General features: G+C 40.9%; 1 protein-coding gene across 1 annotated transcript in view; it reads right to left on the bottom strand.

The window, feature by feature from the left end:
- LOC128873840 (uncharacterized) overlaps positions 1-19,719 on the bottom strand; it is an 83,135-nt gene that overhangs the window by 17,701 nt on the left and 45,715 nt on the right. The window contains exons 5-6 of the mRNA XM_054117742.1: positions 4,250-4,376; positions 3,157-3,327 (exon numbers count right to left, since the gene is read on the bottom strand). Of these exons, the coding sequence (XP_053973717.1) occupies positions 3,157-3,327; positions 4,250-4,376 (298 nt within the window). The remainder of the gene's footprint in view (positions 1-3,156; positions 3,328-4,249; positions 4,377-19,719) is intronic.

Raw genomic sequence — 19,719 nt, 5'->3', positions numbered from 1 at the left:
ATAGCTCGAGCTCAGGATACAACGTACCACCGTGCGTTGTTTTTCGCGCTCCTTCCTATCTTGTCGGCGCATCGAAGTCTCCGCTCGCCTACGCACAGTCCAGCGGTTTCTCGCCGTGTTTTCGCGGTTCTCGTGATCCTAGAAATTCGAGATCGATGAGGATCGCAGGCACAACGGCCAGCAGAGGTCACAGAGGCTTCATCCAGTGGCAGAATGAATATATTTCACGTCTTCGGCTCTCCCTCGCTCCGCGGGGCCCGACAAGATGCAAATCCATGTGAAATTGCCTTAATCGGCAGTTTACAGCTACGTTACCGAGGTAAGCTGTAACCTTATAGGCACTTTTCATACCGACTCCTGACACAGGGATTTTCTTCGGTACAGGTGTGCAACAGATTATTGCGAATAGAGTGATTGACACATGGATTGTGCAAGACTTAGGAATTTAAATATTCCATGGTCCCACGGGGATTTAATTGTCAATTTTAATGTGATAACAGTGGAATAATGCTGAGATAATGATGCTTACAATTAACAGAGTCTGATTCTTCATTTTAGATCAAGTCACTATCGCTAGAAATGATATGAAGTAACAATGATCCACTGAACAATCGAATAATTTTATTCTTCACATTAGAGTTTCACAAAACGTCGAGAATATCCCCTAGAACTTGCGTGGCAGTCAACGTGTAATAATATAGTAATTTGTATAATATTGCAATAACCTGACTAGTAATTATTTTGCAAAGTGGCTCGTGGCTGAATGTTGCAGTTTAATGAACAGCGACATATTTATGTAAATTGTACACGTTTTTAATTGTAAGTATGCCAGCGATTTTAAACGGGCCTCGATGTTGCAGGGAAGACTCGATAACCTTGATTATTCATGGCGGTCTATAACGAAGTTTTAAGTACAGTGCAACACGTTGTTATTTGGGAATGAAACGAGTAGAAATCGACTGCACGGCTGGTGGTTGATCCAATAAGCGAATCTTCATTGGCTACTAATTTCCGTGTACAGCAAGTGCCCCACGCGAAAGCGTTTCAAATTTCAAATTAAACCAATTGGTTCGATCGGCTACACTCGTCGATTATGCTGATTTAATCGCATGTCCTGCGACTTGTTCGCGAGTAGGTCTTTATGGGAGTCCATTAAGTCACGTATATGATAATAAGGATTTTCCTCGGATTCTATTAATCAGTCAAACAATGTTATACTCATCGTAAGCCTTTGTTTTTTAATAATACGACAACCTTCAAAGTACTCTCAAACAATTTGTGTTACGTGTTCAATTCTATAATGATTTAATATTCCGACAAAATACTCAGGAAAGCCTAACCAGATTAGATCTTCCCAAAGCACCGTTACCGGCGAATCCGCAACAGAGCAAAAAGCAACCTATTTTTGAAAAGAACCCACCGCGTGCAGTTTTCGCTCCGATTGTAGTCGGTCGTTAATCAATCCCGAGCATCCACTCATAAAGGTTTGTCAATCAATTACGATGTTTAATTGGCAAATTTAGGAGACCGAACGGCTGTCTAATCGTGTTCACTGTTTCCTCTAGTGATGGATAGGCCTGGAGTTGAAGCGCGTAGCGCGTAGTAAATCAAGGCAGACGGATTATAAGGCACGCAACACTCGACGGAGTCGCTTTGAAACGTGCGGCACGAGGACGATTTGCTTCAACAGCTGGAGCAATCATTTCCGATGACGCGGTTCGATTGAAAACGGTACGTGCGCCTAACTGCCCGCGAAAGGCCAGAAAACGCAGCGTGCAGATCAAGAAGCGGACCTCGAAATGGGGAGAAAAATTGCGGTGGTGAGTTTCGTTTCAAAATCAGACTTGGAGGATGAATTTATATGAAAAAGTATTACTAGATTCTCAAATATAAATTACATATTTGAATTTAAAAGGAATTGATTATAGAAAGGTTTTGAAAAGGATATCCTACATAGTGCCTTTCCTGTGCAGGAAAAATCTCAAAACTCTTGAAATCCTTACGTTGCAAAGAATAACCTTGTAAAAATATAATTTCACTTTGAATTCAATTAATTTACGCGTCGCGTACTCCTTAAATTATTCATCGTTGGAAACGGTATATTTAGCAGGATCTTCTAGGAATAGAACACGATGACAGGTCGTACGTCGCTGGAGGAGATAAATCTCCGAGGATTAGTCGTCGAACGAAAATCAAAGGACTGGTCAAACTCATTTCGAGTGATCGCAGGAGAAATAAACCGCCAGGAGACGTACACGTATGTTGTACCGTTACAAACTCGATTCTCAAGGATAATCGTAGGGATGAGAAATCAGCAATGTTCCATCTCACTGTGGCGCACCATCGACATGCTTCGATTTCAATTGTTCATGCAGGATCCCGCTAATTCTGAATCATTCGCGTGCAGAGGCTCGTGACGCCATCGAAGCCGTGCTTTGATATCAGCGTTGGACAAAACGTGATTATAGACGGTACAACTCACCACTGTCGTGGTTTCTAAATAACCAAGAATCGTGGTTAAGTATCACTAGGCTGTATTTCAAAGACGACAAATTAAACATTGTAAGCCTTTGTGAAACTATAATTTGAAGAATTACGAGATGTAAAACTCCTTGGAACTTTCAATTTGGAAGACTAACAATGACTAATTTACGATTGCAGATTACTACACTGCACATGTTTATGGACTCATAACGAAAATGTATAAAATATCAATAATAATATCCATGTTACACTGTACAGAAGACGAAACATACTTCAACTTAAGATTCACCAATAGAAATTTGCATAAACATCCACGGTCTACGAATCACAAAAACAGACGACTAATCTGACAATCACGATTTTACAAAAGTAATCACAAGATAATCAATGCACAATCCAACTCTGTCAGCCGGGGTCTCGATCAAGTAACATCGAATTTCATCACTGCGAGCGATCAAATAACTTGATTACTTTGCCTAGATAAAATGCTCAATTTTCTAAACATAATCGTTCGCAACAGGGAAAGGTACGGACGTGTACAATTATTTGCAACAGGAACTTTCTACGTAGGTTCGATTCGATTGCGTCGAACTGGAAAAAAGTCCCTGCATGTCCATTTTCATTATCCCCAACGGGAAGCGAGTGGACGACGGTAAGATTAAAGGGACTTACCGTGGATATCATTCACGCAGATGTGAAGATCCTCTCGGAAGGTGGGCAGGCCATAGTTGCACTGGCAAGTGCAGGTGTTGTTGGGGTGAACGAGTCCTGCTGTCGAAGGGCTGCGAGTGTAAGGGCTGGCTGTACCGCTGCTGAGAACTGCGCAAGCCTCCGTGCAGGAACCTTAACAGCCAAGTTTATGATAAGTGAATAAGGATATGATTACTGCACACGGTGTCTCGAGATTATAGAACGTTTAAGAGAACAAACAGTTCCATCAGCAAAGTTAACGGTATGATACACACAGTGTTTGCTAACAAATTCATGCAATGAGAGACGAGTTGTCCAGATTAGTGTTAAATGCTCTGTAATAAGAAAGCGGTTTGCGACGCGTAGGCCTCGGGCAATAATTAAAATCCATTAAAGATGCAAACGCTATAGTACGATCATTAATAATGACGAATGGATAGATTGAATCGGCGAAGATGAAATAATCATGATATGTCAATAGATTAAGATGATTCGGAATAGAACTAGATAATTTTTGGTGCCCAAAGTAAAGTTCAGCCAAAAATGATCCAGTGATACCACTCGACGATTGACCTGACGATCTTTTGATGCCGTTAACCTTTGCATGTGACAACCCTGCGTAACTGTACCAACAGGACATTCGAGTTTGTACCTCGATGATGAGAAAATTCACGTAATCTAACGACGTTGCCAGAACGCTACGTATAATCTGGTCAGGTAAAGTACAGCTGTCAAACCGTTACATCGTAATTTCATGGCTAATCGGCCACGAGCGTTCATCCATGCCGCCATTGTGCCCGACGAATCACGGTTCGGAATCCTTATTTCTTTTTCCATTCCCGCGTGTGATTTCGTTGAAAAACGGCGCGTCACGATCGCGCGATTCGCAGTTTCGTTCCCTTGGAAAAAAGAAACGGTGGCACTCGGCGAACGAGTCCACGAATCTCGCGTCTCGACGCCGGAGTTCCGATGATTTACGTCGAGAGAGCAGGACGAAAATGACGACGTAAAAGAGAGAAAGAGACAGGAAGCGTCGTAAAGATTTATTAATCGCTGCTCTCGCACCGTGGCTTACCTTCCAACGTGAAAATATCTCCATCGGAGTGCCTGATGACCGAAAGCTCTTGACAACGAGTAATTTCGAGAACGTTCAAGCAGCCGGCCAGGACGAGAACTAGAAGACGCATCTTCCCCACAGCATTCTGAAACAAAGTGCAGGGAATTACTGTAACCTCTCGCACCGTGCGTCGACGAGGATGACGAAGAGGCTTGTTCGCCTCTTTGGGCATGAATAAATCGACCGTTTCTCTTATGCTTCGCGTGACATTTATCACCGGGGCTACGATGGGACGATTGTTTGAGATAATTGGGGGACGAATTAAAAGTAAACGGTGCTCGGTGTCGTGATTAATGACACCAGAATGTTGCCAAAAAGACTGGCATGGTATACACTGTAGATCTTTGTTTTAGTATCGTTGAATTACTGTGTTCTAGTTTCTTTAACCCGTTGACATACAAATAAAACGGAACTTGATGCGTTCAAAAAGACATGGACATTTAAACTCAATTCGTTTGATTTCAATTTAATTTATTATTTTCTCGACTGTTGGTCACAGACTCACACATGATACAGGGAGTATTAGTAAGTCAATACCGAATAAATCAAATGCTGGAATCGGTTGGGAAGAATGATGGCTCAATTCTGCGTTTCGCGAAACTAATCGACGAATAATTCGTTGATTTATCAGCATTTACACGACTCTAGGGGCGTGACCGTGAAATTGCCGTAATTAGGAGGTTAAAGCAGTCGTTCGTCGACTAGAATTAATAACAGTAATTTATCTGCGTTAAAACATCCGCGACGATCGAGCATCGCTGGCGGGCAAGCGAAATTTCTAATTGGCGACATCCCAACGCTCCGCGACACCTGACTATCTTTAGAGACACACCTCCGGTGCAAAAACCCGATCTGCAGCGCTAAATCATCGCTGTCAGCGATTCTCGGAGGATAAAAAATTGCCTGGTATCATTTATATCCCATTTAGCGTCGGTCGCATAGACGGTTAACGAAAATAAATTTCCAGAGCTCGTGGAAGAATACTTATTTTTTTGTTCAATATACGAGTTTATGAGACTACAAGTCCAGAAAATAAATTAAGTTGAAATCAAACGAATTGAGTTGAAATGTCCATGTAACCCAGACTTCACGGACGCGTGCAGCTGAATTAGAACGCTCAGGCGTGTCCCGCGATGCATGTTACTTCCGCGGTCGAAAAAAGAGCCACGAGGAATCTTTTTACAAGCAAGAGTCGTTTCACCGCGCGTTTCCAGCAAACTAGGGACGCGTGGAGGCGCCCCTCGTGCGAGGAATAAATTACAACATTCGACCCATCAACGCGACGCGCGTCAGCGTTATGCACAATCGAGCCGATGGCACGCGTAAGATAAGCTCGTCATCGATGGGCATGAAGAAGCGCGAGAAGAAGCACCAGGTATGCCGTCACAGAGATCTACCGGATCGTGTCTCTTCTTGCCGCCTCGTAGGCGAACAGGACGCGTGCCTGGAACGCTGCAACGATTTTCCTCGAGTTTATGGAAAACAGGTGCTCCTGGTACGGACATTTTTTATATTTACAGTATATTCATAGAACGTTTAGTTTCGTGAGTAAAAATTATAAACTTAAACGACTTTTTCCCCCGAGATCTAGTAGTGGTTTAATCCTGTTGCTATTATCTTTAAGAAAACAAAAGCAACAATCGAATCACGTACCCTCACCCTTTTAAGTGCTTGCTGGCTTCGTTTGGCATTTATCAAAATTTATAGCGCGGTGTCCGCTTCTTTAGAATTCCATTGTGAAGGGTTGAAATTTAATCCACCTAACAAGCACATCACGCCTATTTACGCCATAATTCTATTGAGCACCTATGGTGATTATTTATTACTATTTTATGCGCATAGTTTGATGCTGAACGCGCTACAAAGTACGAATTGTCAACGGAAAGGTTATTATAATGATATACACCTCGAGTTTAGCACGCTTTGCACGGGCAGAGATGGGTCACAGTGCATTATTTCACGGAACAGTGTCGTAATTTACGATCGACACGGTTGTTATCAAGAAGTGGTTACTACAATATATTTATAGTCGTTCCACGAACCCAGGCGCCGGATGGTAAAGCGTTAAAACTTCACTGCTTGCGTGAAAACTCGCCCGTTTCGTGGAAATTTATGCCTGAATCGGTGCGAAAGACTACGCATTAGCATAACTCTATAAAAAATTAATGTTTTCGAATTTACTTCAATGTCTGAAAGTAGCAATAAAGTTATGTCCTCGAGGATCGATGTTTATACTTTCTGATAGAAGCGAATTGTCGGGGCAATTATTGTTGGTATTTATTCACGTTAACTTGTCGATTAAATAATTGTCTTTAACCTCTATAGATTCTAGTGTTGCTTGTTGAAAAATAGGAATCTTCTTTCGAAAATTACATTAAAGTGACAAAAAGAAACATTTGTAAGTGTGTAGCGGATAGCGTGAGTATTAAAGATCTGGGGATAACACCAACGGGGAGAAACGCATTATCCGAAATGAAGCGTTATTTAAAATGATGCTCGTATGATTGGAAGACAGTTATTCGAGGAACTAATTATATCTGCAAATAATCATTTGATATCCCTTACCGAGGTCAAAAAAGCAGTTACGCGAAAATTAAACAGGGAGTGCGTGGTTTAATGCGTACTCTGTCGAACCCTTCGTGTAATTTGCTTGTGTACACAAATTATACTTTCCGAGATTTCCAAGGAAACGATTATTTCCGCCACGTTGCATCTCCGCCTGCTTTCGGCGCATCTGACAGATTCTTCAGCGGCGCAAGTGATTCACGAGATGAAATGGCGAACCGGTTATGCAATTAAATCACAGAAATTGTTATTTTTCGTTGTATATTTTCTCCGCAGCTTCTATTGTAAAGCCTATTTTTTATCTAAATCAAACAGTCGAAGAACTACAAATAGAGATGCGAGTTTAAAGATTCTGGAAAATCCAGTACATTGTTTTCATAGCACTGTCTTCATAGATTGCACAGATTGCAAAAAAATATTTAATCTACTAAGATTTCAAGATAACGTGACATGCGTTAACAGTCCAAAGTTCTCAATGGCACGTCGAGATGTTGAAATAAGAGCACGAAACGCTTAAAGCTGATTTATGAGTTCCACATTCGAGTTACTCTGGAGTGCTATCCATTTTCCTGTATTCCTTAAAATTCCAGGGAATCTCTCGCGGCAAGTGCACTCACGGATGCACGTGATGAATGCATCGCAACTTTGGAGGCGTCTCGCGGACCATAAATTCTACGCGGGAACTTCATCTCGAGTGGGCAAATCGAGATAGTCGTTATCGTACATTTCTGGGCTACTCTGAGACATTATTTGAACGCAAGCATAAGAATGCGCCTTAGCGTCGTTGAGAAGACAAACTTAGAGCAGTAAAAAATAGGTAAATGTTAGATTCTTACAAACTCAGAATTTTGGTCACTTGTGAATACATCTTTCAAGTTTGACGGGGGTGTTCATCTTACATGAACCTTTAACAAAGACCAACCATCCACAAAGAATTTAATTTTCTGAAAATTACAATGTCATTGATTCAGTAGAACTAGACAGCTAAAGCAATTCGCTATTGTGGTGACTTCAACGCCTGGCGTTGACGCACGTAAGTCTACCGATGAGGATAAATCGATGCTTGCCGGTAAAGAAACCAAATTAACGTCACAGATGGCCATTGTAGGCCTTATGCCAATACTCTGAACATAATACACGTTGTCATATTCGCTGTGAATTCATAAAACGCGAATCGATACGTTACAAGACACAGGACAAATTCCACGCGCGGTAGTCAGGAAACTGAGTCATTTATTAGACGAATTAAGTTCATTCTTAGGAGATTATCTCTGATTGCTAAACAGAGAACCGCAATCGGTTAATGGTCCATGGTCCGACGACAACGGGGGAACCGGAATGCGTGCAATTAGCCTGTATTTTCGCGGACACGCGTCCACCGCGATGATAATCGGCCACGTTCGCGGCCAGAGTGAAACATTTCCGGCTTATAATTCGAGATTATGCAAAGCGAACGGGTCACAGATGAGCGCGGATGAAGAGCAGATCGCAGCACGAGATCGTACGTGACCGATTGCATAGTGGAATGTCGCGTTCTGTGTCAAGGTGGACGCAACGCGATGAGATTGGATCGTCGTCACGAATCGCTTGGCAATACGGGATTTATCTTCGTTTTTGGATCAGCCGACTCTGCGTTTCGTGTGGTCTTCAATTTGTAACTTCTGGTTTGATTTCAGTTTTCGTTCGGTTGGTAGTCTTACTGGCAAGGGAAGTCCAGACCCTCCTTGGATTAATGATTTTCAGAATTGAAAGTAAAATATTAATCTTAGTTATTTGGTGCGGAAATTAATTTTGTGTCTGTGCGAATATTTACTATAAATCAACCTTTTATTTTACTACAAATAATTTCTATTTAACCTACATATAATATCCAAGTAATATTGAAAATGTAAACAGAATTAGAAACATAGTATAACTTGTAATGAGTTAATAACGAGTATTAATATCTGACGGACTTGGTAATAGGTACATATGTTTCTAATAAAATCTGGTTATTCCGTTTTAATGGAAGCCAGTAAGTACTTTGTAATTCCCAAGCCTTCTAATGAAAAGTATTTACATCGACTCGATTTTATATACCCATATGCCATGTTTACGACCAATAGGAAGTCAAGGTTGGGTTCGAGCATCGACCACTGTACTCGTGCCTTATGAAAAAAAACAAAATAAAGTAACATCATTAGTTAGCCCCCAAAGAGCTAAGGTATTATATGTACTGTTACGCTATTCAGTATGGAGAAAAAACGATATTAGGATTCCACGCGTCGCAATCTTAATCCGCAGTCGAAGGCAATCATCGATCCTGGAGTTAACAACGTAAAGAACTAGCGAGCTAACAAATCCTTTGAACCTTATATCGTGCCTTCGTCTAACACCTGTTGATCTGCGAGAACTTCGTTAAGGAAGCTTTTGTTAGATAGAAAGAAATACAAGAAGTTTCTAGGTAGCTTGCAAAAAATCACCTTCATATACAGGATTCAATAAAAATGTTAGAAAATCTAAAATACAATCGAAACGTTGCTACACATGTGGAGACTTCACGAATACCAAGATACTTAAAGCTACATGTTCATGACAACAAATCAATTACGTACGTAATAAAACTTTTAAACAAAGATTTCACTCCTTCGCACGGAAATATAAAGGTCCGCCACTTTTCAAACTCGTTATTAGCGTCATCATCGATATAATTCAATTAACCACCCCTTATATGCACCTCAAAGAGACCTCCCAAGCGCATCAGTTAATTAGCTTACTCACCGTGTGCCCGCAGTCGCAATAAGAACAGAAAGTACGAAACAATTTACGTCAAATTATCTGCCTACGGAGGGACTATCCGTTCGCATGATTCATCGATCTCCCCGTCGAAATTGAATCCCTCACGGACGAGATGGAAGATCCTTGCGAGCAGACGTCGCCTCGATGAAGCGAGATTCGCGTCGATTGGCCTAATTATTTTCGCACGACCACGTCCGGACGCGCTCAAAGTTACCTTTAATTAATTGGCAGCGGTTCTCCTTGAAATGTATCCACTCCATGTAATCTCCTGGCTGTCGTGGCAACTTCTTCTCAAAATGGACGTTCCTCAACTTCGTCAGGGATGGATCAGTTCATTTAAAATAAATATAAATTGTGCCATTGATCAATTGTTTCATTATGATGATGAGTCACATCACTGGGAAATTAAGTTACACACATTTTTTTCTTGATTTTAGCGATTGGTGCTATATTAAACTATTCAAAATAAGTCACGAAACTGAATGTACTTACTTATAGATTGTTTCGTTTGGACTTTAATACCTTCATATAGAAGATACCAGCTATTTTCTTAAGATGCCCAGAATAATTATACATAAATTATTCAATTTTCGAAAGACGCCCACTGCACAGAGTTTACAAGATAATGGCGCTTCCATGCTTGCACTATGCTAAGGGGAATCCCAAGTTATCCAGACGTAAAGCTGACTCACATTAGCTTTTTTAGTTTATTATATCCCCCGAAGAGTCTAATCGCGGATCACAGAGTCGAGCATGATCATATCCGTTAGACGAAATCGCAGGCCTTGAAGATCCATCACCATTCCGTTGACGCGTTTAAAATAGGCCTGATATCGTAAAGAGAATATAATGACACATCACGTCGCCAAGGAGGGTTCCATTAATTTTCGATCCAACACGTACGATCGACGGAGGCACCAGATGGGACGCCGCGGAAGGATTTACGGCGGAGGCGATAAAGCTGTCATTTTTGATTATCGAAAGTGCAAGGACGCGTTACGAACAGGTCATCATTTTACGTGTAACTTTACGACTAGCAGGTGCTACCCCCATGTTAATCAATCGACTTGTTGATAATAGACGAATCTTTTATTAACACTAGGTTCATGGAGCACGACCATTTTGGTGCATTTCGAATCGTACAAAAAAAAGTTACAGTTTCTATCCTTCGCTAACCACTTGTGCCGAATATTTACATATAAACTCGATGAAAAGGAAACTTGAAAGTTCCACTTGTCACTAAGACCAAACAAATACTAAGGATTCTCGAGAAGACCTCACGCAGATTGTGTATTTGACATGGATAAACCTAAGCTTGTACGTTCCCTGGACTGCTCGGTGTGCAGAACAAATAGAAAATCGATCACGTTCGACGGAGCCAACGATTGTTCGCTGCTCGCTTCGTTGAAACCGCCAACAGATCTTCGTTACGGAAAGACACGCGTCCGCTCGGCTTGGCGAGGCGCGAGTGGACTCCCGTCTTCCTGTTATTTCGCGTCGATTCCCTCTAATAAGAAACCAACCGGCGCGAATTCATGAACGTGGTGCATCGAAATCACCACATACAACGCGATTCGTCGAAGATACGTAGATAGTATCGGTTCATTTGCAAAATGGGCCGATCACGTCTGTGCGAGGTTGTAGCACTGATATCGGTTATTCTATTATGATTATGGGACGTACGTTACAAATTTAGCTGTATACATAGTATTTGACAAAAATATTCGTTCATAAAGTGGTCAAATCGACCCACTTTCTGTGATTCGTCGACTTCACTGCCAACGTTACAGTGAGTCGCGAATTGTTGCAAAAGAAGATCATAAATGTTCTTTTTAAGACAGCAAATTTAATATCACTTTTTATCGTTAAAATAATACCTAGATTACACATTTGTATTAAATCTTGGCGCTCAAGGCAAAACGCTTTAAATTTGCCTGGCAGTGAATGGATTAAAGTTGTATTCAAAGAGCTGCATTTAATTTGTATTAAACTAAGCTTATACAAAAAAAAAAACGGTATTCATTCCAGTTCCTAAAGCTCGGCTACTTGTCGCATACGTGTATCATTTCCCAGCGCTCATGATGAATACTGCTCGCGAGATGATACTTTACCAATGTCAGAATTGAAAAGGATCCAACACTAGTGCGCGGCGGAGGTCTCCGACGACTATGAAAATTCTGTTACACGGACACTTAATCTGTCGTGAAACAACTTCCTCGTTATTCCACCCGCATGAACCGGCAGCGTCTCTATTCCATAAAGTATCATCGCATCGACTTTTTTCACCGCGAACGTGTATTAATCGTTGTTTCGAACTGGCGCCCATTACAACATTATTAAAATACCGTTTCGCTGGAAGTTTCTTAATCCTCGGAACGTTAACCTCTGCGACCAGCACGTTGATCGCAATTACGTCGCGGGTGCAATGTTAAATATGTACACACTATGGAATTACGTGGATCGTGTTAGGCATGATGGAGCAGGCACCGAGCTTCCTGAACTTTGCCCTTGACTTTTTCATTTTGAGGGGAGGACATGCTCTTGGCATTGAGATAGGCAAACTTTTATGCGAATAATAGACGATTTAGCCTATAGCGTTCATTGGCAAGGTTTCCTTTGAACTTCTCGATTTTAATACATTCAAGTTCTATTCCTGATTATGACAAAATTATGAACGTCTTTGGATATTTCAAAATATATTTTGTAAATTTTATCTTCGCTGTAACGATACAAATTTGCGATGTTCAGCTTTAGAATTGTATTACTTTCGTCAGTACTCGGTATCAGGAACGCAAAATATCGGCCAGTCGCAAATGTGTTGAAATGTTTAAAAATTTTTTTTATTATTGACAGTAATTATAATGATAAAAAACTAAACGTCCAAATGTGTGGCCAAGGACGTGAAAAGGATAATAGAAAAAATGTTGGAGAAACGGTTAGTCGATCGATACGTATTAGAGCAAATCATTATTTTTTCTGAGATAATCAAGGAGTAGGTATTGCGATCGCTTTGGGTGGCACACGAGGACTCCAAAGAATTTCTTCTATGGCAATTGTTCCGTTACCTCTATCTCGTTATTTCGAATGACCATGCGAGCGAGGCGTGACAAATTTCACGAACCACTAACCACGCAATGCTATCTACCTATGCTGTTAGATGGATTGCCTTAATTTGAACGCGAGATTGATTTCTAACGATCGTTCAAGACGATTGGTATCGTAGATGTTGTGCCATAGTGCTAATTTCGGTGGAGGAAGTGCGCGATACATTGTAGTAAAAGCATTACTATGTCTACATTGAATATGTTCAGGTGTGTAATAAACAGAGGCTGCTGTCGTGTCTTCACCAAGGACAACAAGATCATCGCTCAAAAAGCATGAAATTTTACAGAAATGTACACAAATTTCCAAATATAATATTCAACTATCTAAATATATTTTTTTTATACAAAATTGAACATGTTTAGTATTACATGCTTTATTATTATTTAGTTATTATTTAGTTATTAAATGAGATGAACTTCTTGAAATAGAGTCTACAGTAGACGATTAAAGAGATATTGAATGATACAAAGAAATGAAATGAAAAAGAGGGAAAAATGAACAGAATGATAGTTGAATTCTAGTATACAGTAGATGAATTATAATTAACGTGCTTGTGTTAATATAAGCAGGCCGAAGCTTATCAAGTTTCACGACGAGCCAAAGAATGATCTGGCCCAATGAAGTCAAACGAAAACCAGAAAAGGGTCGTGACAACGTAGGACGTATTTACTGTTATTGCTTTTTCTGACACGATGCTCGAGTTACCTAGACACGGTTCGCTTCGTTTACGAAGATTTACTAGAAACTATTTTTCAACGAACACGAACCGCAGTCTATCTGATCTGGTTCTACCGTGTCAGCCCTGTAGAAAGCGGTCGTTAACTAAGCTATGCTTATTTCGTTTGATTCTCGCTTTGATTCCGAGAAGGTCCCTTCTATTGAATTGGAATTTTCAGAACATTACAACAAGAAGAGTTCGTTTACTACATGAAATGACAAACATACTCGTGTATAACTTGTTTAACGTTACCCCTTTACACTCGAGGACTTTTTTCTGGTAGCTACCAGCAACTCGAGATGCTTCCTTAGCATTCTATTGCCACGAATGCTAAGCTTATATCGACTTCGAAAATGAGATCTGTAATTTGAAATTTGCTAATCAGGTCACAAGTTCGAGTTTTAAAGAAATGAACACCTAGTGGTGACCGAGAGTCATCTGTCGAATTGCAAAGAGTTAATATTTAGGTCTTCAGGGTAACTTTAATTCATTTTCATAAGACTGCGACGTCTCTTGTTACCCAGGCTGTGATTGAAAGACCCTTGAATCTTCAGCACACCTTCTTCCTCCTTAAAATGTTTTGCAGTACCGTATCAACCCAGAGGGGATCCTCAACTCCGAAATTTCCGTGAAAATTAATACTTCGCGATATCGTACCTCAGCCGGGATAACGTTAAACTGTCTTCCAAATTAATCACAAATTTCACTGTAGACTCTTACGTTCCCTCGTCGTGATCATCGGCCATTCGCATTTTTATTAGCCAATAAATATCAATAATTATGTAAATGACCTGGAACGTAATGTTTACCGGTCGTAAAAGGGGTCCAATCGCTGACCTGAAATCGGAGGCAATGAACTTCGATGCAACAACGATGGACGCCGTGGTAGCGCCACTCTACAACTCTCTGGAAGTCTCAAAATAAATTTGTGTTTTGCCAACAAAAGAAGTTTCACTCTCTGTCCCACCCTCACAGTTAGCACAAGACGCTATGTTCAGCCTAATCCAGACTCAAGTTTAACTAAGCGATAACTTCCACGCAACTTCTAGAAAGTTTTGTAGCATTTGAAAGAGAAAACACAGAACTCACAGGGGACAGGTGTTTGGCCGCAAACATTGAATATTGATAGAGCAGCGTCTCGTTTTCCCAACTTCCGATTCCAAGCACCGTGAATAATCATAAAGCCCTGCCTTCTGCTTCCTCGTGCCAACATTTTCGAGCGCGAACGATCATTTTATTTCCCTCGCGAGACCGCAAGAGTTTCAGCAAACTAGCCTGAACAAACTGCCAGTCCACCGAAGGGAAACAGACGTTCGTTTCGGCCGAGCGAAAGCCGATGATATTTCTGCAAACCAGTGAACGTTGCTCAAATATGGATCTCTCGCGCGATGGCTACTAATTGTAAGCGGAACCACGACTTCCGGAACTTTACTTCCTAACAAGTGATCTTGGATCGCGACTCATTGTCGGGCTGCCTAACGGTGAAAGCTTAGGAAAGAGCCAACGAACCGCGGCTAAAAGGTTGTCGAAAAAGTTCGACCTCTGGAAGCATCGAACACATTAACCGCAGGTTGCGCTCGGATCACGCGCGCCGTCGGTGTGTAACCGATAATCAATCCCGCATAAGCGTCGCCTTAACGTTCATTTCCAGGATATACTACACAGGCAGGGTGTCCATTCGCATTCCACGGTGGATTCGAATGGACACGCAACGCAGATAAAATCTCGTCGATTCGATATCGTTACTGGCGGACGTCGATGTTCCTGGAGTCGTAAATACAACAGCGTGTAACTTGTCGCAGCGGTGGCTCCGGCATCGAAGTCTCCCGTTTGTTGGAAAGCAGCTCCTGTTCAGCAACGTCATTCGTCGATTGAGAATCCTCTCCTCCATTGTGCACTAACTCTAGCAGGCAGAAAATTGCAATGGATGTTTCTGGAGTCTTAAGTACGACGAGCTACATACTTGTCGCTGCGGTCGTTCACGCATCGAAATATCCCGTTTATTGGAAACATCTGTTTAGCAACGTTATTTCTCGATTGAGAATGCTCTCTTGCATTGTTTACTAATTCCACCGGGCTGAAATTTGCAATGAATGTTCCTAGATACTTAGAGTCTTACTAGAGTCTTAAATACAACAGTGAGCAATTTGTCGCTACGGTCGTTTGCTATTGCGTCAAAATCTCCCGTTTATTAGAAAGCAGCTTCTGTTTAGTAATGTTATTCCTCGATAAAAAATGCTCTTTTGTATTGTTTACTAATCCCATCAGGCTAAAATGTGCAACGAATGTTCGTAGAGTCTTAAAAACAAGCAATTTGTCGCTACGATAGCTTTGGCATCGAAATCTTCCCCTTGTTGGCTTCCAGCTCCCGTTGAGCAACGTTATTTCTCGATTAGTAATGCCCTCCTCTGCGTTTCTCTTCTAATTCCAAGAGGTAGAAATTTGTACGAGGTGGAATCAATCGTTGGAGCTTGAGCAATCGTTTAGAGTTCAGAGTCGCCATCCATCTAGCTGGTCGTTATCGTCCATCAGGTTTTTCTTTTTGTTTCTGTGATTCGATTCGAGTAATTCCACCAAGGATGAACAAGGAAACGTATATTGAAGCAGATTGATACCGACCCTTGGAACGCTTGGACTTCCCAGGTAGCGACGTAAAGAGAGTTGAATGAAGTCAAGATGAGGATAAGTTATCGTCTGGCGCTGAGAAGAATGACTCTGGGGGCACCATGCTTGGTTCAAATGATTCGGTTCATAGTTTTCTTACAAAGAAGGCGAAAGGCTAAACTGCCCGTGGCTCCCAAGAGGCATCCTTCTCAGCTGTTAATGACGTCTATGAAGGAGGAAGAGTTGACAGCCGATATTGAAAAGGCAAACTGTATAAATTGAAAAGGCATCTTCTATTTTCCTTTTGGTTCACGGAAAATGTATCAGAAACAGAAGAAACGGGTTTAGTTGCACCATCCATACAGCTGCTAATTATCGTCCATCAAGCTTTTTCACTTGGCCATTCAATACAAATAATTCCACCGAGGATTTATGAGGAAACGCCATGTACAGAAGCAAATTGATACTGGCAGTGGAACACTTTAACTTTGTAGGTAATGATGCTAAAATATAGTCACCTGTTAAAAGAAGATAAGTTACATAGAAGTATCCTACTTGGAAAGGTTGCATTTGAAGTACAAGATAAATTGTTTCATCCAAGATATTAGAATAAATAGGAAAGTTAAAGATGCGATGAAACGAGTTACGGAAAAAAGGAAGATAGTGTGCAAGTACAAAACTAGAAGTTTGAAGAGGATTAAACGAAGTCAGTTCAATATTCTCAAATGTTCACTGTGATAATGTACATAATGTTCAGTGATGAACCCGGAAGAAGAACGAGGTACAAGAGAATCGTTAAAATAACCATCAATGTTCAAACGTATATGATTGCGTTCCAGGAAACAGGCTAATGTATTATCTTTACTGGTAAGTTCGACGACCTACGATGATACGACACTTCTCCTTCAAAAAAACCTTTTTCAAATCTACGATTCATTTCAAACAATTCCACCAAGCATAAACAAGAAAATAATACCGTTTTAAGCTTTTACTTTCCATCAACCCTCTATGGGTTCGTGTTACTTTCTGGTCGCGTGCTACTATATCGACAGATTGCCAAATAATTTTAGCTTTTCCACAAGATGATATATACGTCTTAATTACAATGTTGATGACTTGCAAGTTGTCTACAGAAAAAGAATTCTTCCTGTAGAGGTTTAAAATGAAAAATATCGAATATATCTCCTCTTTTAGGAAACCCTTTGCTACATACAGAAGCAATTTGACGCGATTACGCTTGAACTTCCTAATTAGCCAACGAACTCGTGACGCGAGGAGAGATAATTCAGCGCGAATGACTTCTCGGTGAAATCGCGGTCGCGAGGAAGTCGCTAACGATCGTCGACGAGCAACTCCGAAATTCTCTGAGGAATTTCAAATGATAAAAGCCAGTGACCCGTAAGCGATTAACGAAAAACTGGAGGACGAGCGTTTTATGCAAATCTCAGATTAAAAGGAAGGAACGCGCTCGCTGCCAGCTGCGTCCGCGGCAATAACATCACGGGAGACGCGAGAGGAGCCGACGAAACCCGATAACAGGCAGGATATAATTACCAAGGATCAGGCTCGTTTCAACCGTGAAATCATTCCGAAAATCTCCGGTGCCCCTTGCGTTTCACTGTCAGAACCATTCTACATATATTCGTATTATCGAGCTCACCTATACGACGCACAAATTAATTTAGGCAGCAGGAACATCCGCAGCTTGGAGGTTATTCTAAAGTTAACTTCAATGTAGTAAGTTTGAGTCTTTGATTTGAAATTAATGCTGATGGAAACTGAGACTAGTGATGCGCACGAGACGAGATAAATCTTGTATATTTTAAATTGTCGAAAATTCGAGATCGATATGCATGTTTCGAGATTTTTCGAGATCAAGATCGAGATCGTAGAAATTTCGTCTCGTCTCGTCTCGCGCGCATCACTAGCTGAGACAGATTTTCGTTGAAAAGAAAGTTTTTATTCAATGTTTCTGACTTTTTGACTTTCTTTTTGTAACATATATAAAATGTAATTATCGAGGAGTCCTTGCAGAAGCCAGACGTTTCTCAGCATAGTAAGCGGCATATCGATCGGTTAAGGTGTCACCTGATGATCGGTTAAGGTAGGTACCGATGATTGGCGATCAATGATCCGTAACGCAAGCATCGGTACCCTAACTAAACGGTAACCACAAAACCCACATTGGTATCATAACTGCACTCTCCAGGACCTTAAAAGCCTCGAATATTTCGACTCTAGGAATGTCTGCGACTATGGATTTATTTTTAATATGTCGCCAGATATCAATTACATTAAATTGGCTGCGATAACTCCGTTTCGATTGCCTGAAATTAAAGTAACGGCGTTTGGGTCCCATGACGAGCCTCGTCTCGACTTCGCCAGAACATTGTCGTAAATTCCCACAAATGACGAAAACCGGAGACGGAAATATTGCTTCATGATCGTTTCTGAATGTATAATGTTTAATCGATGTCCGTAGAGCAGCAGTTTCCGACCTTGAAGAGTATGGGTAGTTTAAACGTCTCATAATTTTCGGTGAGTTGTAATAAAATTGGACACGATAGAATTCAGAGCGATACAAAATAATGTTCTACGCGTATCCCGTGACACTTTTTATTCGTTTAATTTATTGTTGTATCGCGCCTCTCATATCCAAAAATAAGGAGTCAAACAAGGTCACAGGAGTGAAACAAGGATCGTCGGTTCGAATCTCCGTGGCTTATTTTTTTTTGTAGAGACTCCTGCATTATGGTATCGAGAGTAAATTCGAGTGTTTCGAGGTACCGCGTTATTTAAATGTGAATTACATTACATATGGCGAAAAAAGAACAAATTGGTCCGGGTAAGACGCGTAATTATAGAGATTAAAGGACACACGAACGAGCTCTCGAGTCTTCATCAGGACGCGCGAAACAAACAGCTCGGAGGAGCGTGGAGCTTGTAATCGTCCCTTACTGGGGCAGGTCTTTGTTATTATCGGTTATTAATTTTGATCGAGTTCCTTTGGTTTTCGTCGCAGGCTTCGCGGAGTTCCCGAATTAATTCGTACGTGGAAACTATAAGCGAACCGTGTAATTATAACGAACGGCTGTCATTAAAGTAAATAACGGGGCGAGGAAAGTACGTAATAAGTAAAAGGGCCTCCACGAATGTACCGGGGCCGACGATAAATAAAGTTAAGTGGCGTTTATGCAACGCGACGCGCTCGAGAAATTTGTTTGCAGTAAACGTCCGGGAAAATTGAAAATGATGACACACTTCGTCGTCGAATTCTAAGCTTTGGGCAAAACTACTTTTACCTTAAACGTTAACTGAGATCAAATGCACTGAGAAATTCGTGAAATTTAATAAAAAAAAATGTTTATCACAAAGGTTATTATTAAAGTGAGTATGTTTGTACAAATTCATATTTTTAGAGATACAGATAAAGAATTAAAATTTGTGCGTTTTATATATTTTGGTATTTTCCTATTGTTTTCTTAAAGTCACCCTCTATTAGCAGCATAAACTTTTGAAAATGTATAGTTCCATCGCAATTAATTCCTGATGTCCACAGATTATTACAGCACCTTAATGAGCAGACACTCGAGTAAATACATTCCAGGACCTACACTTTCTATACCATATTGGAGGATTCTTCAGCCTTATCGCACGT

This window comes from Hylaeus volcanicus, chromosome 3 (genome assembly GCF_026283585.1).
Source record: "Hylaeus volcanicus isolate JK05 chromosome 3, UHH_iyHylVolc1.0_haploid, whole genome shotgun sequence".
In the NCBI taxonomy this organism is placed as follows: domain Eukaryota; kingdom Metazoa; phylum Arthropoda; class Insecta; order Hymenoptera; family Colletidae; genus Hylaeus; species Hylaeus volcanicus.
Note: the sequence above shows the minus strand (reverse complement) of the source record. Positions and strands in the feature narration are given on the sequence as shown.